The sequence below is a fragment of the Poeciliopsis prolifica genome, unplaced genomic scaffold, assembly GCF_027474105.1.
Source record: "Poeciliopsis prolifica strain line A6 unplaced genomic scaffold, Auburn_PproV2 SCAFFOLD048, whole genome shotgun sequence".
Taxonomy (NCBI): Eukaryota; Metazoa; Chordata; class Actinopteri; order Cyprinodontiformes; family Poeciliidae; genus Poeciliopsis; species Poeciliopsis prolifica.
Genome location: NW_026562423.1, coordinates 2,734,088 through 2,757,151, shown reverse-complemented (window position 1 = coordinate 2,757,151; position 23,064 = coordinate 2,734,088). Strand labels below are relative to the sequence as shown.

Below are 23,064 nucleotides of genomic sequence, written 5' to 3'. Positions count from 1 at the left end.
GAGGCATCTGTAATCCCCCAGCCTTCAGCATTGCATGCTGAGTGCAGGTCAGAGTTAATACTTGGGCTTGATCAATTGCCCTATTTACAGTGTTGTTCTTTTTAAGACGTCTAAGCAGCAGCTTGAAGTCCATTTGACAACACAAAACAAGGCTTATATGAGGATAAATCACTGCGCATGAGACTCTCAGAATATTAAATCCTTGAATAAAGGTACCTCACTTTCTCTATGCCCTGATGTTTTCACCAATAGTTAAAGCTGCATATTGCATGTTTTTTATAGACTGAAAAGTAACAATAATGTCTACAGTTGTTGAGAAAAAGACAAGTTGTAATTATAATAAACTAATGTTATTTTATCCCTCTTTTTTACATCCAGTAAGCTTAATGAGGAAATGGAGACACTCGTCAGATTTTGTAGTTTTAAAAAGTTCATTGTGCCAAAAGTTTTTTTTTCTGTTCTGCTTTTTTGTCTTGTGCAAGAATACCGGAGATTCTCTCTAAAAATGCTTGTATCTGCCAACTTTAATTGTTCAAATATCAGATATGCCTTTATATGCATTAATACACAAAGTGTAAACCGTCTTGCCACTACTGAATAGGCCAACATCCAGGGTCTTTGGCTCTTAGGGATTACAGCCAATTTGCACCAAGGAAAATGAATGGTGCTCCTGTACTGGGTGATTTACCAATAGCCTGTCAAGTAGTATTGTGTCTGGATATTTCAGCTTCCCAAGATGCATTTCTTCTTCCTAAAATCCCAAATATTTTAGAAAGAAATATTTGGGATTTTGCAAAAAAAAAAAAAAAAATCAGCAAATGGTTAATTTTCCACAAAAAATTTGGAGTTACTCTTCAAGGAAAAAATTGCAAATGAGTAAATATGCAAATATCTTTTCTATTTTTTTTTTTTTTGTTTACCATCCCACAGTCCTAGCGTGAGGCACAGGATAAGCAGATGTCACGGTCAGACAGCGTGAAAGCAGGGCTGAAGGTTGTCCCGTCAGTTCCCGAAATCACACACACAAAACAACCTCGTAAAAGCAAACTTGTTGGATCCAAATGACCCCATCTCTTAAAACCTCCAGAGGCTTAAAAAAAATCAAGCAATAAAAACAGGATGGCAGTTTTCAAGAAAACTTTTTGCTACCTATCACTAGCCCAGGTCTACCCATTGCTTTATTCATGATATTATATTTTGCAGTAAAACCCTGCAGGACTTAGGTATACCATTATCTTTTATTTCACCAACATGTTTCTTCTGATATTAACTTTGAGACTGGTCCAGCCAAATCCCTGCATAGCTCATCATCAAAGATGAATTGCCAAAATACCATTGTAAACATGCAAAACCTTTGTCATCAATTTTAGGAAGACTTTTACTGGTCAACGCTTCAAAATTGCTCTCGGAAACAAACTTTATGGTTTAAAGAAAAACATCTGAAATCCAAGTCTGCCAGGGGTGTGAACAATTATGGGCTTAACTAGTTCCTCAGTGAAATGCGCTGTGTCCCGTCAAGACAAAGAGCTTTTGAAGTCTTGCCCCAGAGGGAGCGTTTGCTTGTCATGCCTCATTTTAGCAAGATCTACATGTACGTCTGGGCTCGGCTACAGCCCCAGTGATGTTGCGGTGAGTTTCCAGAGGCTGCCGAGAACAGCCCTGCCCCAAGCAGTTCAAACATGCCCCGAAAACCTTTGCCTTTGTTAAGGGCATGCTCAAGTCAAGCCCAACCTACATAAGTTTTGTTAGGGTTGGCGTTGGAGGCAAGAGAAGGCCAATCACAAACCATGTCTGTCCTTGTTAGTTGGTTTTCAACAGCCTTGAGGTGATATGGTTATTGCTTCACTGATGCACAGCAAGGATTTTAGCCAAGCAGAGAGGTTTTCTGAAGAACTGCCTTGAAATGGCAAGCAGACCTGATGGCAAAGATGATAAATATGTCATAAGCTTAGCAAAGACTACAGCAAGATGCCTCTTGAGCAAAACTAATCTGTCTGACAATAATGTTCTGTGCAACTTAAGTTACTTAGGAAGTTACCCAAAGCGATTATCCCAAATTTCAAGGAGTAATGAGAGGTGGGGTAATGGAGAGAACTAGGGAGAAAAGCAACATGGTGCCTCGTTGATATGGAGGAGCAGCAGAGAATCTGTAGAAAGGACACTTGTTAGCAGTTCCCCTCAACAAATTTGGCAACAAGAAAGTCATTGTTACGAGAAAGACATGAGAATTCAAGTTAGCAGTTTGCTACAAGCCATGAAGGCGATAAACTACAGCTACCAAAAATGACCCCAAATGTGATTATTTTTCCAATTTCCGATTTGAATCAATATTGTTTTTCTTAGTTCCTTTTCTTAAAATATGATTACAAATGAAAAAACTAAATGTCACTCTGATTTTTGTCCCTTTGGGGAGTTGACCTGATACAGCAAAGTGCCAAAAATTACAAGCTGTAAAACATTCTTCGAAAGCAAGATGGTGGTAGACCCCAGGCAGGCTGACAATCAGAACTATGGAAACCAGAGGAGTGCATCGGTGCAGAAAGAAATCATAATACAGATTTCACAAAGATAAATCTTCATAAACTGAACATTTACTTTATCACCCAGCCCCTTTCTAATTCTTGAGGGCAACTTTTTCACAGCAGTCTGAAAGATCCAATTACGATCTTTCAACCCCAAAAAACAAACAAATCTTTTTCCACCTCCATAATTAATTATATGCAATTAATTATGAAAATAGTTGATTATAAATAAACCAATTATTTGTCTGATGTGGTACGAAATTTAAAACATATGCAATAGCTGTCAAAGTGTCTGTGCAATGGATTGAAATCTGGTTATTTCAGTGGCTGACTAATCTGATTTGGCTGAAGCAGTGATCAGATTCAACCAGCAGGGGGAGTAGCGCTAGCTACAGTGAAGAGCATCAGAACTTCCTCCTTAGATAATAATAATTGCTCGAGCAGAAGCACAATGCCCGACTCTTTTATTACAATACTCCCCTTCTTCAGGTATGAGTATATATAGACACACCTGTAGGTTGTAAATGAGTTAATTAACTTTCAGAAAGCTGTGAGTTTTTTTTTTGATGCTCCAAATGTTAACAAATTCCGTTGTTAGCTCCGTTGTTAGCATTGTTGCTAACATACTTCTGTTTCAACGGTGATATCGTTGTTAAGATAAGATAGATTTCTTTATTCAACAGACCAATGGTTCACGAGATACACAACATGACATGAAAACAAACAACAACAACAAAAAGACTTGGATACCAATGTGTATGTTTGTGAGCTAACTTGGATAATAATAATCGCTGGAGCAGAAGCACCGTGTCCGGCTCTTTTGTTAAAGTACTTCCTTTCCTCTGCATTTGCATCTGAACGGTGATGTCACGTTTTATCAGATTTTTACTTCATTGATGTGATTCTTGCGTCTTAAGAAGCCAGACGTGACAGTTTCGAATGTAAATAATGGCTGAAGAAAGAGGGGTCGATACTTGGCACACTTCTTTGTTTGTGCTTTCCTTTGTCTTGTTATGAAACTGACAACATTGTCGACTCCCATTGCTCAAGGAGTTTACTTGCGTAAACAATGCGTGGAGGTGAGGCGTCTGTGTTGCTTTCAGTTTGTAAATTTTTCACACAAAAGTCTGGTAGTATAAACTACCACCCAAAAAACAATTTGCATTTCAGCAAAAAAATCTGAATTTAGAAAGTCTTGCGTTTTGAATGTAGCCGAAGAAAGGGATAAAGCATGTTCATGTTTTTAAAATCACCCTGACAAAGTCCAAAAAATTAATGTTTGCAGATAATTTCTGTGTAATCTCAGGCAAATTGAGCTATATTGCAAAGTCAAAATGGCCTAAATGACGTGCAGAGTCAGTAGTGACTTACCCTAATGGACTAAGGACTGTAATTGCTGTAAAAGGCAAAGAATTTGCCAAAAAACTATGCATTCCTTTCCTTGCACTTCAGAATTATACACTGTTGCATTACTCCCTCACATAACATATCAGTGAAATACTTTAAGTTGTGTGGGAGTAGCTTGACACAATGTGGAAAACTTCTGCCAGACATCTGTATAATTTAATAAACAGAATATTCTCTTCAAAGGCGTCACCTGTACACAGATGAATGCAGAAGCAGACAGAATGTCTGGCATCTAACGCACACATTAACAGACTCACCTGAAGCCTGTTTATCAACAGCATTATACACTAACAGTTCAGAATGTCAGCAGTTCAGAATGTCAGCAGCAGCTTGGATTACAGCTAAGAGGAAGAGCAGCCCTGACAGGAGACGCAGGGAGGTGCCGCACCTTGTTTCATCTGCGGGCATCAGGGTCTGGACGCAACGACAGCCGGAGCTGAATCGAAATCGCAAAGAGGAAGCCGCTGCGGCACAGCGAGTTTTTGTGACACGTCGGGTGCTGTGGGAAACTTCCCTACAGTTGCCAAACATTTTCAGGATCGGTTTTGTTTCTTTTGTATATTTAGAAACGTTGAGTCACTTCAGTTTTTGATTTTGCAGAAAATCTCTGAAATGTCGCTGACTTCAATACTGCACACTAGATACGAAACCTGACACACAGCGAGAGAGAGGAAGAAGGGGAGAGAGTTGTGAAATATGTGTTTTCTGTATTTCAAAATTTGACGGACGGAGTGTGGTGATGGTTTAAACATCACCCTCTTTCCCTCGTAACCTCTCAAAACTAAAGGTTATGAGAGCAGAAGTAAACTGGTTTAAATTTGATGAATACGTTTGTCTTGTGTATTTTCATAGTCAAAATGACAATAGTTTATGTCATGTTAACAAATTTTGCTGGACAATAAATTGTAACATTAGTGTTGTTCTTTTGAGATCATTTTCAAGTAATATAACGGTAATGGCAAAATAACGCAAAAACACATTCTGAGATATCAATAAACTTTACATTCTAATGAACATTCAAAACTGGGATTGGAAGACCTTTCAAATATCTAAAGTAAATTAAACAACAAAATATAATAGTGCTAGTGGAGATCAATGCACCAGACTGAAGACTTTTGTCTTCCAGGTTTTGGTAGAAAGAGAGAAAAGAGAAAAACAATAAATTATGCAGACAGAAATTATTGAGGTTGTTTTGAAAAGTGATTAATAGGTTTATTGCTTATTGCAACAGGCCTGCAGTGGATCTACTTTAATCGGTTCAGTTCTGTCAGCTTTGAGGTTCAGAAAATCCTCTGATGCACTTTTCATAGCTGGACTGGAATATTCAACAGACATTCCTAAAAACACAGTTTTGCTTTAATCCTGCATTTTTTACTTAAAAAGTGGGATTTTTACTTAATTTTTAAAAAATCTTTAAAAAATGGATCTTGTTTTGGTGAACCCAATACGGTCTATTGTCTTGTCCTATCAGCCGACACATCCTCATTTCCCCGTACCCTTTTCTTACAACTGATGTATGAAAGCTACATTTTACACCTCCTTGTCTGCTCTTTTGTCTTACTGCAAAGCCAGCGTGACCTAAATCTCGACAACGGTATCCACCCACTAGGGGTCCCTGCGGGCGTCACCCGCCGACAGGGTCTAAAATAAGACTATCCAGTCTGTTGGTGGTGACAAATGGCCAGCAGATGAAGAGAAAGACGGACCAGATGATGAGCAGAAGAAGAAAACAACATCTTCCAAGAGACCTTGGCAAAATCTGTACATCTCTGATCGGAACAAAGTTCATCAGATCAGTTAAATATAGTTTGATCAGGCCATGGAGAGAAGTAGGAATATTGAGAAACTAACAAACAAAATAATGAAAAACATATTTTAAACCAGTTATATTGTTAAAAGTATTAATTTCATTATTTAGATGTGCAGCTTTCCATTAAGATACCAAGCAGACAAACAGTAAGACTTGGGAGATTGTGACTTTTTGACTGGTCAGATTTCTTAAAAAAACAACATAACTTTTCATATAAATTGAAAGCATAAGCTACTTGATCTTATGTCCTTTAAACTCTATCGAATCAGCCATGTGGCAGTGACTCAAAAAGTCAAGCAGAAAGGTCTTTGTCATTAGAAACGGCAAACATAGTCTGAAGAAAAGGCAATGTACTCATTAGGTTTATAGAAATACCTGAGAAATTCACTTCTTGTTATATTATAAACTACGTCCTTCCAATCTAAGGTTAAGGTGTAACCTTAAATAACACCAAATATGTCTAAACCGCTACTATATTTCACCATGGCCGTCTCTGCCTCTGACAGAGTTGTGTCCCATTGGTCAAACTCATCATTATATTTGTGTTGTGTTCTGAGATCTTTGCAGCTCTTCCAGACTGCTGATATTGAAAACGTGGTATTTGCACCTAAATGTAACGTATTACTGATGAATCGACATTCTGTCATAGTCTGATACTTCAATAAAATCAGTCCAATAACACTCGACGTGTGATTGTGGCTGTGTCTTGCTTAACCCGCTCACCAATGACCTTCTACACTCTGCACTCTCTTTGTCTACTGTGCGTTCAGTTGAGATTATGCAGGTCAGGTCAATATGCTTCTCTAGGGTTTACTATTGTTTAGCATGTAAGTTAAAGGGGGGAAGCATTATCTTATGTTTCCACACACACATCTGATTTGACATCTCCAGTCTTTGGTAAACTCACTCCTTGCTCCTGCTGAGGATGTTTTGATTTGAAACAAAACTTAAAGAAAACATCTTACAATCTGGCAATTCAGTCAGACCCCCAGTACTCAAGAGTTTGGAGCTACAGCCACCAGCAAATAGCTGAAATTTTCCATTTGAAAACACTTGGAATCATCTATTTCCTTATTTTTAACTCCAAACATACCTTAATATGCTGTGGAAAGCATCTTAGCACCTCTACAGATGCTAACAGCTATAGTTCACCTTAACCTGGTCTTGGGCTTACAATCAAACTCCAAACTCATAATACCACACCAAGCAGCATTGTGCTAAGGCTTTTCCGCTAGCTAACAGAAATTTTTAAAAAAATATTTTAGATAGAATTTACAGGGAAAAAAAATCATTTTGATTTATTATAATCAGAGGCATATTTTCCACCAGAAATTTGGGTTTACATTACACATAAATGATCCCAGACATTGTGATTCCCAAGTGCAGAAGAGACTAACCCTAACCCTATGATTCTAACTCTGGTTCACTGAAGCAGAAATAGCTGTGTAACCCGTTTCTCAGACTTTCTTTCCCATCTGTTTTTCTTTTTTTTTTTTCTTTCCTCCAATTGCATCATAATGAAAACGTTGGATTTCCTTTTGAGTCCTGCATTAAAATTTGAACAATGAAGCAAATGTAGGCTTTCCCCTTCATTTTATGGACAAATGGATTGATGGCATACTTTCCAAGTAACCAGCTCATTGAAACCCGTTCACTGACATGACGAGGTTGTTGTAATCAGTAACAGAAATTGTAAAGGCCACATTTCAGTCTGGTTTCCCTGTTGATGCCTCCATGCTCTGCAACTCTTCTCCAGAGGAATAAAGAGTCGCGGGAGAGTAAATAACTATAGCTACAGGTTAGTTGTGTCGTCCTCATAGCAGCAGGAGGAGGAATGAAAAGGGTTGCTGCTCCTCGCTCTGCCTTCGCTGTCTTTCAGCTCCCAGAAATACATGATTAAACAATAATGGTTCAAGAGCAGCTTCGATTACTATCAGTAGAAAAACCTTTGGTAATTCTGTTTATTTGTATTTGCTTTTCTGATAACCCTTCACACATTTCCTCTTTGCACTTCTCATTTTACACTAACCTCTTGAATTACGGTTGTGTAAGTTGATATTTGCTGGTTAAGTTCCACGAATGCTTGAGCAGAAACTGCAAAGTCATCTGTCACACCTGCCAGTAATAGTAAAACACAACTTTGCATCTAATCTTTAAAATAAAAAAGAGAGAGAGTGTGTTTATGCAGCAAAGCTGCCTCAAAGAATACTTGGAAGTTCACCCAGAAGAGCTTATGTCCATAGTTTTATTTTAATCCTGATTAAAAACTCGTTTTGCAGGTTTGGCTGTGAGCTCTTCACTGCAGTCAATCAATCAGTTTCCACACCACCTCCTCCTTTGTGTGGTTTGGAAGCATAGTTTTAAATTTCACATTTACGTTTTCTTCCTGCTGCTCAGCGGAAGTGGGGAAAAAAATATTTCTATACCAGAATTTGCCGCGCAAACAATTCAGATGGAGATTTTGGGGTTCAATAAATATTGTCCATAAAGAATGTTTAGTTTTGATCTGAAGCTTTGCGGCACGTTTGACTGATTATAATCAGAATTGCTTCCTGTGGGTTTCTGCCTCAAACAGAGGAATCGAAATATGAATGTTGTTTATGAATGATATTAGGGTGGAGTGGGAGATGCATAAACAAATTGTTGCCTCTTTTATCTTCCTTGTTGTCGTTTTAGCTTCTCTCTGTTTTCTGTTTACCCATTTTACCTCTTCCTCACATCTCAGGGCTTAAAGGAAATATGTTGGTTAACTAATAAGGAAGGAATGCTGCTGCTTGTGTCAGATTACAGACGATAGATCTCGCCACATTAAGTTGAAGGCATAAATGACTTCCTTTTTGTAATTAATGTGGGAAACATTGCTTAAAACAATGAAAAATACAAATCTTTCCCAACTTAGATCTTGACATTGGCCCAGAGGTGAATGCCCCCCCACTCGACTCTCTTCTTCATTGGTCTCAAAAGTATTCACACCATTTCAACTTGTTCATATTTGTCTATATTTTAAATAGAATATTTGATTTTTCTATGCATTTTTCTAATTCCAATTTATTTGCAAAATTTTTTTAAATAAGTTAAATTTTTTTTGTGGAGTATATTTGAAATACTATAAATTTTATTTTTATTTATTATTTTTTCCTTAATGCTGATTGGCTGAATCCGTAAGAGCAGAAAATCTGGGCTGTGGTAGCACCAAGTCGTTTCCTCTGTCCGTTGTGACACACATATTAAGGTATATTTGGTTTGAATTATTAATATAGAACATCATAGAGACGGTCTCAAGTAAAAAGAAAGCCATGAGACGAATTTGTCCATTTCTATACCTAAAACTAAAACGTACCAAATTTCTATTTTGGTACAAATGTTTTTCCTTGGAATGGGTCTCGGAGGTAGACGCAGACATTTTTATCTCTTTTCTCCACGCTTCTTCTGCTCACACACTCAGTCACGAGTCAGTACTGATAGGAGTGGTCTGCAGGTTGGCAGCTGTGTTTATCTTGGTTCTGCCTGTGGGCGGGCCTTCAGGCGTGTTTGTCCAGGGAAGCAGCACGAGGGGTCACAACTCACTGCAGTAGGAAATATGTTTACTTTATCTCTCACCTCCGGATGGTCTCTGCTGTTCCTATTGTTCCAACAACTTTAAACGATGAGTCATGACTTTATTGCACAAGTTTTCTGCTTCCAGCGCACGAGTTACAAGTTTTGTGCTAAAGAATTTCGGCGAGACGAGATGGAGTTGCAATGAATCACTGTTACAACTCCTGGAGTGTAGCTGTAACAGTTTAAGTTCATTCAAAGTTCACTGGTTGAACACTCATTGATTCCTTTTTGTTTAGGTTAACATTTTTCAAGTAAAACTCACTTGAAATCAGACACAGTGCAGTTCAAAGTATTCTTGTTTTGATCCCAAAGTGAAAATAGGAGAAAAAGTAATAAGTAATAAGAATCTTGAATTGCATTGCTTTAGTAGAAAACAATGAATCACTGTTTGCTCAATTGCAGATTTGTTTTGCTTTAATTATTAAAATCTTTACTTGGAGACTGTTTGTGTTTTACTTTACATACGGAGTGCCCCAAGGCTCAATCCTTGGAGCCCTCCTATTAGACATCTTCATCTAAGTTATAAAAGAAAATAAGGTTATGAGGCTCCTTTAAATTAATACTAAAACTCGACATGTTTAGAGTTGCTTTGAACCATGAAAAATGGATTATTGAGTAACGTATTTGAACATTTTGAATGACCCTTTTTTCAGAAATGTTTGATTTCTCATTGATTAATTGACGGTTATCTTTGCATTCAGATCTGTTTAATAATCTGAAATGTTTGTTTTACAAAACAGAAAAGAAATCTTGAAATTCTTTTTACAGTGTGGTGACTACAGCATATCCATTGTCCACAGAGATCAGATCCAGATTCACGACAGGGGCAAATATTGATTTTTGATTTTCTTTAAGTGCCTCAGGCAACACAAATGTTGGCCTACAGAGCCATTGGGCAGTATCTTTTTTAATACCATTAAGCACTCTTTGAAATATTGGATATTTTTAATACCATTCTTGTACATTGAAGAGGCAACAAATAAGTGTTTGCTGAAATCGCCACAGGGAGCAGAGTGAGTGATGACGACAGGTTCTGCATCTCGTATCAGCAGGAAAGTGTGTTGGATTCCTGCAGCTTCGGTTGATTCTCTTCAGTCTGATTGTCTATTGTCAAGATATTTGTGTTTTGAGGCATTTTTGAAGGCTCTTTCTAATAAAGATGAGAAATACCAATTCTTGTAAAAACATGTTTTAGTGTCTTTTTATGCCACTGGAAGAAATATGGCATGTTTAGGTCCATGTTGTCCAGCCTAGTTTTTAGTTTTCTGTTCAAAAATGTCTCTTTTCCTCACCTCAAAAAGTTGTGTGGCAATCTGCAAAGGGCCAAAATATCCCTACAGGTAAAGGAAAGCACATCAGGCATGAAAGGAGCTCCATAATGTAAACCTGATCCTACCGCTGCTCAACTGTGTTTTGAAAAAGCATTCATGACCTTTGAACTTTCTTTCACCCACTACAAGCTTGAATGTGTTCGAGTGGGTTTTATGCCACAGAGCAAAACAAAAAAGCTAACACTTGAGTTGAAAAGAAATTAATACATGGTTTTATAAATATTTTTAGGAGGCATTCACACCAAACCCTGTTTAGTCCGATTTAATCGAACTCTAGTTTTTTGCCTAGGTATTATGGGTAAATTGAACCAAAACAATCGAGTCCGACGCTAGAGGGAGAAATTTTGTATTGTTTCCATCAGTGTTTCGTTGTACAACGCCACCGCAGGTGAAGAGGTGAGGAGGTTTTTGAAGAGTTTAGTTTGCAGTGTGAAAGTGAACCGCATCAGCTGAAAATGTAACATGTTGCAATTTTGGTCCCCAATAAAACACTCGGAGGCCTTGACAACTCAAATGATAAGTAATGAAGTTCTTCTACATGTATTTTAACTCAAGATGTTCTCAGCGCTTCATTATAGCATCATGAAGACAAAGGAATAAAACAGACGTTTAAAGAATAATAGTTCTGGAGAAGTTTAAAGCAGTCAGGAAGGTTTTGGTTATAAAATAGTGATCCATGCTTTGCCGTCTGAAAATAGTGAAATCATAAATCAAGGTGAACGTACGCTGAGGTTTATGGTTGTAAGGTGACAAAATGTTCAAGCACTTCGAACATGTTTGGGAGGGAGGAAGCCTGTTGCTCTTTGAATCCAGGCTCTAAGGAAAGTTTTGTTGGGTTTCTGGTGCAACAACGTAACAACTGAGACGTTTTTTGTCCTTTAGTTTCCCTTTACTTGTTCTAAAAAAATGCCACTAACCATAACAGTGTTGTTTAATCTCTCTGACTGATTCCGTCTATTTTGAAGCTTCTGTCCTGTCAGATGACCCAGGTGTCGTAATCTGGACTTTTTCTTTTTGAGACTAACCGGCCAAACATCTGGTCCTCTGCAGGAACCCAATCAGACGTTCCACACGGACCGGCCCGACCTCTCAGAGTGTTTCCAGCTCTCCGTCCTGGCATGGCTGCCCTGCGTCTTCCTGTGGGTAGCCTCTCCGGCCTACATCTGCTACGTGAAGAAGTGCAGCCGAGGGTACATCATGATGTCGCTGCTGAACAGGTTCAAAACAGTAAGTGGGACATTGTTGCATTAAATAGGATCTTAAGGGAAAACGAATGAGCTCGACAATGGAGGAGGCTGACATTTAAAGTCCGGATTTCAGAATTGACCAGATATTTTCATACACTGAATGAAAACACACATTTAGGTCATTTAGAATTACCAAAATTATTTCTGTTTGCTGAAAGCCAGAAAACATAGAGAACTTTTTTTTTTATTTTTTAAAGATATATATTGTCTTAAAGTATTTAATTTGAGAACCAAGATAATTTACCTTAACATGATTTGTTTGGATTGTTGAATATTTATTACTCGCAGTGGCTCACCGATTTATTAATCTGTGTATTTGAAAAAAAAGGTTCGTTTATATTTTCTATTTTAATTAGATTATTGAATTTGCAGGATTTTTTGTTAAATTATTGCTTCGTTCTCGGACTGGTGAGTTTATAAGGTGTGTTTAAAGAGAATTTTCAACACATAAAACTGTGTTTTAGCATTTTTTGTCCCTGCAATGTAGAGTACTACCATCATTTATGACAGTAATAAATGATGTAATTTAATAGTGAATTGAAACTTTTTAATTCATTTATTGTGTTTTCATCTCCGAAGTGTGGTGCTGGAAAAGTTTGAAAACTTACTTTGAAAATGCTTGAACTTTACTATTGCAAAAGTGTCTGAACTTTTATTCATGAACAATAAAAACAGTTAGAAAGTGTGTTTAGTTTTAATTCACATGCATCGTTGATCTGTAAAACAGAACAGGTGAGGTAAAGGAAGGCTTCCTTCAAAGCATCACACCATAGACAAATAAAAACGAAATAATCAACTTCCTGTTTTTCCCACTAGGAAGTGAAGCGCCGAACTCTTCTCTCCTGTTCTGCAGTTTCTCCCACCTCTTCTTTGTTTCATTTGTTTTACTCTCGCTCTGCTTTATCTTGTCCCTTAGGCGTTCGGCTTGTTGCTTTGGATCGTGTGCTGGGCCGACCTCTTCCACACATTTTACGAGCTGCAGCAGGGTCAGTCTCCGCCTCCCATCTATTTCATCACCCCGCTGGTGCTCGGGATCACCATGGTAAGTGCAGTGCAGCATGGGTCATAAAGCAACACCCTCACAAAAGTCCATTCATGGACTGTATGTCCTGCAGCATATGGGTTGTACATTTATTTTTGCATATGCAAATTCAAAGTGTGGAGTGCACATATGTGATGCTGTCAAAGTGATAAATAGGACATGCAGCGACAGATTTTTCAAATGAAGATTGCAGGTTTCGTCTCGTATGAAAATGATATGCTAACTCTTGATCTTCCAAACTGAGTTAGCATAAGATTGTAAGGTGGAGCTGTATTTCATGCAGCTCCCCTGCGGTCGAGCATTCATGCGGGTCGCCAGCGCTGACGAGAGGCGAAGGCAGCCAAACCTTCTGTTTTTATGGGAAAACGTATAAATGTGAAAGCAAACAACTTGTTTCGTCGTTCAGTTCATGGGAATCTGTCGCAGATATGCTGCACGAAAAGAAGTTTGTGACACATCTGGAATGAGAATCATGTTCAGGGGAGACACTTCGAAAGTCTCAAATTAATATATACCTCAAATTAAGGTATAATTAGTCTTAAATTCATTTGAAAAAAGTAAGGTGGCCTTAAATACATTTTATTACAGGTCTTTTATTTTGTCCTGACTATTTAATTTCATATATTCTTTCCGCATTTTTTTTTCTTGCGGGGCTTTTCTTTCAGGCAAAAGTTTGAGACGCATGCAAACATTTTTGCATGCTAACCAAGCTAGCTAGCTGTTAATGGGTGTGTTAATTGTGTTTTTAATGGGTAAATGGAAACTTATCACCAGTTGTCTGCATGAAGTTTGTATATTTCTGTGAATATTTAGTTCTTAAATTTTCTTCATAATTGTCTTAAAAAGGCTTAAAAAGTCTTAAATTTGACTTGGTGAAATATGCCTGTGTTATTACCTAAAAGACAAACTAAAAGAATTAAAATATGAAAACAATCAGTGACGATGCTTTCAGCAGAATCATGAAGGCGAAACATCAAAACACTACAGTCATTACTTCACTGCAAAAATCTAACAGATGGAAGAAATGAAAATACTTTCAGCAGTTTTTTTCAGTGTTCAGTTAATCTCTGAGGAATTTTAAGAAGGAAGTTTTTTTAATGTTAAAATAGTTAGATTTACACATATTAGAAAACACTTTTTTTTTACACCAGACTGAATCGCAGCAGCCTGTTACAGTTTGTGAAGCAGAATTACAGTAAATGCTGATGTCTAACTACTGATTTGATTTTGTTCATTCACGTCACAATTACATGTGTCTTTGGTTATTGCATAAAAAATATAATCCCTACTGATGGAGGCTGCAGAAGACCTAAGTTTGAGATGGAGGACAGCTGGATATAAATTTGTTCTGGTTTCTCCGAGTCGTAAAGGAAAGAACGTGCTGATCTCTGAAGGAACCTCACCATCAGATGTCATAAAGATCATTAGTTGGAACTCATCATTGCAGTCCTTTTCGTTCTTCAAGACCTCCTCAAGTATTCACCCTTCTCTCATCTGATTTTAGCAAATCATGATGTTCTGATTTGATTCATGGTCACTAATCTACAGTTTGCTGTGATTTTTATTTTTTTTTCCTGTTTTGCAAAAGCATCAGTAAATCCGACATTTAAACCCAAAGACACCCACTTTCCCATCTGATCGCTGATAAAGGCTCACAGTTTTATATAAAGTCAGTCAGTAACCTCAGATCTCGGCTAGTTTCGGTTCCCCCTGCGGCTCTGACTCCAGTGTTTAGCAGCGACGGAGCGCTAAAAGGGCTCAGATGAACGGTTCAGATAATCCGTACACTTCAGAAGAGCTGCACCAGCTTATGACAAATCCAGAAAATTTGTGGATTAGCAGTGGTCTGACCCCATGTTTGATGGAAAACAGATTGTAATCAGGATGCTAACCCCAGCTCACCTAACGCGACCCCCGTTACTTTGCTTTGCTCCGGCTAATATGCAACTCAGCTTCTCCTTATTCCCCTTCTCTTCCTCCGTCAGCTACTGGCCACCTTCCTGATCCAGTATGAGAGGTTACACGGGGTCCAGTCCTCGGGGGTCCTCTTTATCTTCTGGTTCCTGTCCGTGCTGTGCGCCATCGTGCCTTTCCGCTCCAAGATCCTGAAGGCCTCCAGCTCGGTAAGAATGCACTGTTTAGTTGTTTTTCACTGTTACATTTTGACTAATCAGTTAGTTTTAATAGTTTTTTGAGTAGGATTGCTAGTTTTCTTTTAGTTATTAGTTAAACATTGTTTAGTTTTAGATTTGTCATTCTTTGACCTTGTTAGCTAGCTAGCAAGCAAAGAACACTTTGAAAACGACTGCGTGTGACCTAAAGTTTTGCCTATTTTAATTTTGCACCTAAAAATTTACCAAAGTATTGCATTGTGAGTATGCATGCATCGGTTAAGTAATAAATATTCAACAAAAGATTTTTTTTTTCACAAAATGGAGTCAATTATTGTTGAACAACCAATTGACTCTGGTGTTTTCTTCCAACTTTTGCTGTTGCCATTTTGCAGTCTTGCATTAGGGCCGTGGAGAGGAGCGCTGAGTGACGCAATCTGACGTAAACTGTAGCGAAAAAAAAATCTATTTCACATCAGTTCTAGACGTTGATAAATAGACTCATAAACAGGCTTCATTTTCAGTGTTTCCGTTAGCTTTATAAATGTTCTACATAGCTCCAGCTAGTTATAGTTTTTCCCTCATTAAGTACAATTTTTATTTATTTCAGTTCACAAAAATGTTTTCTCCATTTTATCTTTTGTCAGTTCTAGACTAAGGCTCCGAACTGCCTTTTTGCTCCCTTTTTTGTTCTCTGCAGTCTTTTACATAATGCACCGCTCAGACTCCCAAGTCATTTCAGGTCACTTGATCACTCAGAGGTGCCTGGGTTTTGTTTTTAGGAGTTTACAGTGAGTAGATGTTTTGGCAGGGGTCAGGTCAGGGCAACACTGAGCACAGAGAGCAGAATACCGGACTTGTTCCTAGCGGCTCACACACAGCGTTCGCGCCACACCGACTCCGCATCAAATGAGGCTGTGAGACGGGCAGGAAGTGCGAAAAAGAAATGTTACAAACTGTAACTCGTGCGCTGGAAGCAGGAAAGCATGCGCTTTAATTCCAGTGACGCAGGTTATTACCTGGCTGAGTGCTTAGATTGTTGCCTTTCAGCGCGGTAAGCTCCTCAGCCAGCTGAGTTTGAGACTTTCCCGGGGAAAAGAGCAGAAGGACGAGTGACCTAGTAAACATGGCCGCTTCAAAGGCAAGAAGCATTGTTGTTGTTGTTGTTTTTTTTAAAAGCATGTGGTTCCCACAAATTATTAGTTTCTTATGACATTTGAGTCATAGTGACACGTTTAACAAATATATAAAAAGCATTTAAAAAAAAAAAAAAAGGTAGATACTGCAGTGAGACTGGACAAAGAGCATCTGTGAACATCAATCATCAAGTCTCAGTTTTTCTGCTTGAATAAAGCAACCCCACAGCATAATGCTGCCACCACCTTATCTAAGTGTAACATGCCAAAACATCTGTTTTTTATAGTTATGGCTGTTTACTCAAAGAGCTCTGTTTGGTATTTTCTCCAACTATTTCGGGAAGAGGTGATGCAATAGGATCACTGGTCTGCCTGTATTAAGTGTTTTAGGACCCGGATTTTCACTTTCTCTTAGTCATACAACTTTGATTGTCTAAACTATTGATAAATAAACTATTGACTTTGATTAAAATCAATGTGTTAGCTAAGAAAGAAGCAAAAATGCTGAGAAAACCAACACAAAACGAGAAAACCAGCGTAGCAGGTGGAAGATAACGAGTTTCAGCCAGACTGGACCGACGTCTTCATCTTCAATCTTTATATGGACAGAAACCCGTTTGATGCACACGGCTGAAGATGATAGTTTCTTTTAGGAATGTAAGCACTTGTTACCAGACGGCATAAATGGTAAACATTTGAGTCATCACCCGTTCTAAAATCTAAGAGATTATCAATGATTCAAGTCTCTCCTCTGACAGATGAACCAGAATCTGGGATCAGGAGAGAAACAGACGGTTTTAAACATGGAGGAACCGCTTTTGGGGTGGTAGAGCCCCGGAACCAGACTCAAACTTTGCTTCTGCAGTGACTCAGCGTCGCAGCTAAATGTTCATTTACGGGTCATAAACCATGAGTCGGTGCAGCGTAGGCGTTTTCCAGGTCAGCGTTGTTCGCACTGCAGGAGGCTTTGCTCCTCTGCTCTCTCTGGCATTGGCGCTTGCTTTTTGTGTTTAAATACCCGAGCTATTGGATTAAGCTCCATAATCAGAGGAGGCTTTACCCCCAGCTAACCTGTTTATAAGGTTAATATTCTCATTCTGCAGGAAACTAATATGGGCCGCTGTGAGATTTCAATGGGAAATCCGTAGTTGTATGAGATGAAGTAATAGATTTGAATTAAAATAAAAAAAAAAAAAAAAAAATATATATATATATATATATATATATATATATATATATATACATATATTTCTATTGCTGCTAAACATATTTATTGATTATTGGAGGAATAAAATGTTATTTTAATTTGATACCTGAACTCAAGCGTAAACGTGCAATAAACCACTAAACTAATTTGTCACTTTCAAGTGTCTATACGATGCAGAATGATGCATTTTGTTCCTGCTCTTCTCTTTATAGTGACACATGCATTATTCAGGTTGTCTGGTCTGATGAATCATCAGTAAGCTGCTCAACACACTCTGTGATTTTGAAGCAGCTTTACATTGAAAACAGTGATGGTCACCATTGTTTTGTTTTCACATGACTTTAGTTTTCGGTTATTTGATTTTTTTCAGCCAGTTAATTCTGTCGCAATAAGCAATTTAGCAGTCAGGGTTTCCCCCCAGTGTATTAAAAGCCTGGCGGGCCACCAGGCTTAGCATTACTCATTTATTTAAGTCTCTTTAAAATGTTTGCAATTTTTAAGACTTTATAGTTGATGTTCAGGTATTAATCTTCCAACAGGACATAATTATCAAGAGATATTTTTATATTTCCTGTCGACTTTAAACATTTTTTTAACTCAAAAACACGACGATGAATGCATCCAATCACCAGGCTTAGCAAGTTTTCCCCCAGAAAACTTCATTTATTGCATGATAAATGAAAATGATTACTATTTTTTGAAAGGCAGATATTTCAAATCCTATTTTCTTTGAGGCTTCGGTTGTGTGTGTGGTTTTTGTTTTTCGCTTCTATTTGTTGTGTTTTATTTTGGATATTTAAAATGTCATCCAGTGTTATGTGCAAAATTAAAGATTGTTATAGGATTCCTACAGGTGCTTCTTTTATCCAGGATAAATAATTGTTGTTTTTTCTTTTGTGCATTTCAGGATGGCATTCCGGACAAGCTGCGCTTCACCTCCTTCTACATCTACTTCGGCCTGATCCTCCTCGAGCTCATCCTCTGCTGCTTGAATGAGAAACCTCCTCTCTTCTCCAATGTGGTCACTGACCCTGTGAGTCCCGCACGTTGCACCAGCATGAAGCATGTTTACAACCTCATACATAGTTTTAACTGCCCTGACTTGTGTTTCTGCCCCTCTTTTGGTTTCTCCTCAGAATCCGTGCCCTGAAACTACAGCAGGCTTTCTATCCACCGTGACCTTCTGGTGGTTCACAAGGTGGGCCGCTGATTCATTTAGGTTTTTGTGATGTGATTTTTATAATAACTCTGAAATCTGTCGTCTCTCTTTAGTTTGAAGTAACTACAATATTTTAGAATTAGGAAATAAAAGGTTGAATATTTCAGCTTTTTTTATTAGCTTTTTTTCTGTTTCAAAGAGCAGCAGCTAACAAATCCAACTTAAAAACTAAACCTTTTGCTGAGTAAAGCTGTGTTGAAATATCTACTTTCACAATGGCAATTTGTTAAGTACAGACAAACTTTAATGCAACAGTACAAAACAACAAAGTTCTCATATCTTTTTCCGGACTCATTCTATTGGTTTCTATGGGGCACTAAAGAAAAAATTCAACAGTTCAGAGGTTTTAAAGAGTTTGATTAGCCACTATATCAAATTTATAGTGTCTAATAAAACCACAATAACTTTTATTATGAAGTTTTATTATCATAATAAAAACTCCTCGATCAATTTCTGACCACATTCTGTCCTGTAATTGATCAGTTTGTCAGCTTCTCAGTGGGTTACGAAGACCAGTCGTCTATTCCTTGATTGACATTCATGCTGCGAAAAACACACAAACTGTAACCACCAAGCTTTAGAGATTATGATTAGTGTTCATGCATCCTTAAAAAGCCTTAAATTAATGTATCTTAAAAAATCAAGGCCTTAAAATGTCTTGAATTAATTTATGCATTTTTTTTGGCGATGCAGGTCTTCAATGCCATTGATAATGGTCAGTCATAATGCAACTTAACGATTCTGGACTTTACGGCAAAAAGTTTAGACAATACTGGTCTGACCTAATAAATCATTTAGCATAAAAATCTGAAAATTACGAAATATAAGAAACTTAAGACTCGAGTGACTGCTGCTAACCTCTAATGAATTGTGACCCACATAGAGTGAAAGAAGCTCCTTTAGTCTCTATATTCTGATTTCCGTCGCTCAGACGACCTCAGATGACATTGAGGCTCTGCTCTGAGTGAATGACTGAGTGGGAGGACATCAGTATTACAGGAACAGGTTTCTCTTCCCACTTTCAGTATGCAGTTTGCTTTGGTGTTTTCCTGTGTGAAAGAACAATACCCCGTGATTTCTGTGCATTGATTTATAGGTCTGTGATCTAAAGCGTCTGTCTTGGTGGGAGTGAGAACATTTTGTAAACCACATAAAATAAGACAGTTTGTAAACCTGCTAACTTACAGGAGGTAAGTGCTAAAGCCACTTCCTCGTTACCAAGTCGTCTAGCAGGTTAATGTTTGGTTCAGGTTCAACTAGTAAGCTGAGTGTTGGGTGTGTCTCCACTGGCTGTATTTTTCTTGCTATTGTGGGCATGAACATGCGCTGGAACATGAGCGTGCAGCAGATCAGATCGATGGTCGAAACTTCAAATGACATTGCTTGTCACCCTCCATGTGGTTATCATTGTTGATTCACATAAACCCCGGATATTTCATTTAATCTTGGAGATAAAAAGCCGGAAATGTTGAGTTGATAACACTAAAGCCTAACCAAGACAACACGTGCCGTACACAGCTTGATTTGGCTTGAACCACCTCTGAAGAGGTTATGAAAAACGGGGAGGAGCCACGCAGAACCTGCAAATGGAGACGGCACTCCAGAAACTGCAGAAACTTTGTTAAATCTATTTCCGTGCTGATTTATGTACATCTGTTTAGTAACCGTGAAATAATTTGTAATAACTTTAAACTTTTTATGTGGAAGAAAATTTTCGGTTTCGATTAAAACCCAACGTAAAACCAAATTCCTCTCAATTGTTAGTAAAAATGTGACGTATCAAAGTAATTTAAAACACAACAGCATTGCATCACCTTCACAGTTGTATAACGATCCCAATAAGAGTGTTAAGTGGTGATCTTTGAGTTTCCGTATTGAAGTTGTATTATTTTTTTTGGCATGTTGTGGCTCTCGCTCAGCCACCTGATTGACGGTGTGCAGCAACAGATGGAGCAGAAGAAAACCACAACTTTCCCAAACCGTAATGAATCTAGAAACCAGTAAGCATCCCAGGCTTGCTCTGAAGTCTGGAGCTAATCACTGGAACAGAAATTAGATTCACAAAAAACGAGGCTACTGACGATTTTCACTTGAATGTGGTGAAAATTCTGTATTTATTTACTGTCTGTAATTTATTCAATTCTGCCGATTTGTCTCTCTCCCAGTTTGGCCATCAAAGGTTACAAAATGCCCCTTGAAGCCAAAGACTTGTGGTCCCTGAACCAGCGCGACAGCTCCGAGAAGATGGTGCCGAAACTCCTGAAGGAGTGGGAGAAGGAGCAAATCAAGGTCAAGAGGTACGAGTTCAGAAGCTCTAGAGCGAAGGGGCCGGGTTCACCAGGTCTTTGCTACTCACTCAAAAAGAAAGTTTACCAACAATGAAAACTTTCAAAAACACGTTTTAAACATCAGATTGAATCATTTTAATGCAAAAATAGCTCCACTGTGTCTGCAACTCATTATTTTTACCTGTATAAATGCTGCCCAATTCTAAAGTTATTTAGAAAAATGCCTGAATAGCTTTAGATGTTCATCAAACTACAACTACAAACCTAAATGTGTCTTAAGGTTTGATGTCATAGACCAACAATTATGCTTCAGAGTAGAAGCATAATTTCATTTTTTTTACTTTACACACAAAATATGACACATGTGGCTCGCATTGCCCTATAATCAAACACCTTTAGATACAATCTACCCTTAAAACGTCTTAAATCTAAAATTAAGGACTGAAAGTGTCTGAAATGAATCAGAAAATATGTAAGTTGGCATTAAATACCTTAATCATAGGTCTTAAATTTGTTTGTGGCCAATGTATTATATCCTGTATATTCAATGCCATTTAAATTGATCGTGGGACTTTTCTATCAGGCAAAAGTTTGAGTCGCACTCAGACATCTTCATTGGGTTCTGTGACTCGAGGCGGTCACAGAACCGCTGACTGTACCCTTGTTAGGTTTTTTGCATCTATCATTGGAAAGTGTAAATTTACTGCCTGTTGCCCAGACGACATTCGTCTTTGCCACTGGCTCCACTTCTGTTGCCAACTCATATGACGCTATGTGCGCTCTGTGCCAAGAAGCTTCACATTTGTACATAAATTACATGATTTTCTGTGTGCGTTTCTGTCGTGATAGAGGTCTTAAATTTAATTCATGCTGGTCTTAAAAAGTCTTCAGTTTGAGTTGATGAAACCTGCAGACACCTTTCAAACTGCACTGCAAAAAGTCGTCGTTTATTTTTGGTAAAGTTTCCTGCTCAAATGTAACTAAACTAACTTACAAGTAATTTTTGAGCAAGACATATGAGGTTGTTTTTAGTTCTTCAATATTAATGAAAATCTTTTGGTTCACTGGCAGATTTTCACTTATGACATGGGAAACTTGTCTTTTTATAAGTCACATTAAATTAATTATGTTATTTTCTTTCACAGACAGAGTCATAGTCAGACTCAAGGGTTAGTCAGACAGACTCTGCCTTGAGTCTGTCTGGCCCTAAATTACTTTACAAATTTGGAGGGAGCAACTTCTTTATGTGCAAAGCTCCTTTCCCGAAAAACCTCATTGCTGTAAACACAAATGCACGTCAGACTTTTCAGATGCGCAGCTGTAAAAACCTTTAAAAACCTTTACAATTGTACATAATTGGTGCAGCTGAGTTGTGTTGCTTTTTTCCTCCCTGTCAGACCACAGAGAGCAGAGGATGTTGTGTTAGAGGGCGGGTCTCTTTGTGCATGCTCTCTGAGCTGCACAAGTGAAACTCTGAGCATGCTCTATGTAACCCACACACTGGGAAGGTTTCCTCTAATTTGTCGAACTTCTTCCAGCTCACTGACTTATCAGATTCAAAGAGTGAAAAGAAATGAAATGTTAAAAAAAAAGGTGCTAAAAACCCACTTGGATAATTAGACATGACTAATTAGCAACAGAGACACACATGTCTGTGTTGCTAATTCATAATACAAATCATTTAATGGGTCGGGTAATTACAGCGCAACATGTTTTCAGCTGTAATTGGTCTGGATTTGTAGTTTGCCCTGGAGCACAATTTCATTACGTTTTTATTACTCTTTAAAAAAAAAAAGAAAAGAAAACCTGCATAACAGGTTTGCTGAACTCTGGCCTCCTGGAGGCCGTTTTCTTTCTGTGCCACAACTTCTTTTCCTGTGTGTTTCATTCTGGACTGAGATTAACTCGTAAATTGATCTGTCAAAGCTGGTCTTTTTCTTTGAGCTGCACACAAACCAGTTTGCGTTCAGCCGAAGCTCGACGGTTAGTTGACAAATGGAGGGTTTTCTGAGCTTGTGTTTGAATAGGTTTGTTGAATTTATGTAAATAACTATATTCCTTAAAAAGCTGACTCATTTCCCGTATTGTAGCTGACTGCCTCTGGTCCTGCTGAGAGATTTAACGGTCACTACTTAAACAAGTGC

General features: G+C 38.1%; 1 protein-coding gene across 4 annotated transcripts in view; it reads left to right on the top strand.

Moving 5' to 3' along the window:
• Positions 1-23,064, top strand: part of abcc3 (ATP-binding cassette, sub-family C (CFTR/MRP), member 3) — a 50,655-nt gene that overhangs the window by 3,354 nt on the left and 24,237 nt on the right. For all 4 annotated transcript variants that reach the window (XM_055057539.1, XM_055057541.1, XM_055057537.1 and 1 more), the window contains exons 2-7: positions 11,721-11,897; positions 12,834-12,959; positions 14,945-15,082; positions 18,321-18,446; positions 18,550-18,611; positions 20,798-20,929. In XM_055057539.1, coding sequence (XP_054913514.1) covers positions 11,721-11,897; positions 12,834-12,959; positions 14,945-15,082; positions 18,321-18,446; positions 18,550-18,611; positions 20,798-20,929 — 761 coding nt within the window. The remainder of the gene's footprint in view (positions 1-11,720; positions 11,898-12,833; positions 12,960-14,944; positions 15,083-18,320; positions 18,447-18,549; positions 18,612-20,797; positions 20,930-23,064) is intronic.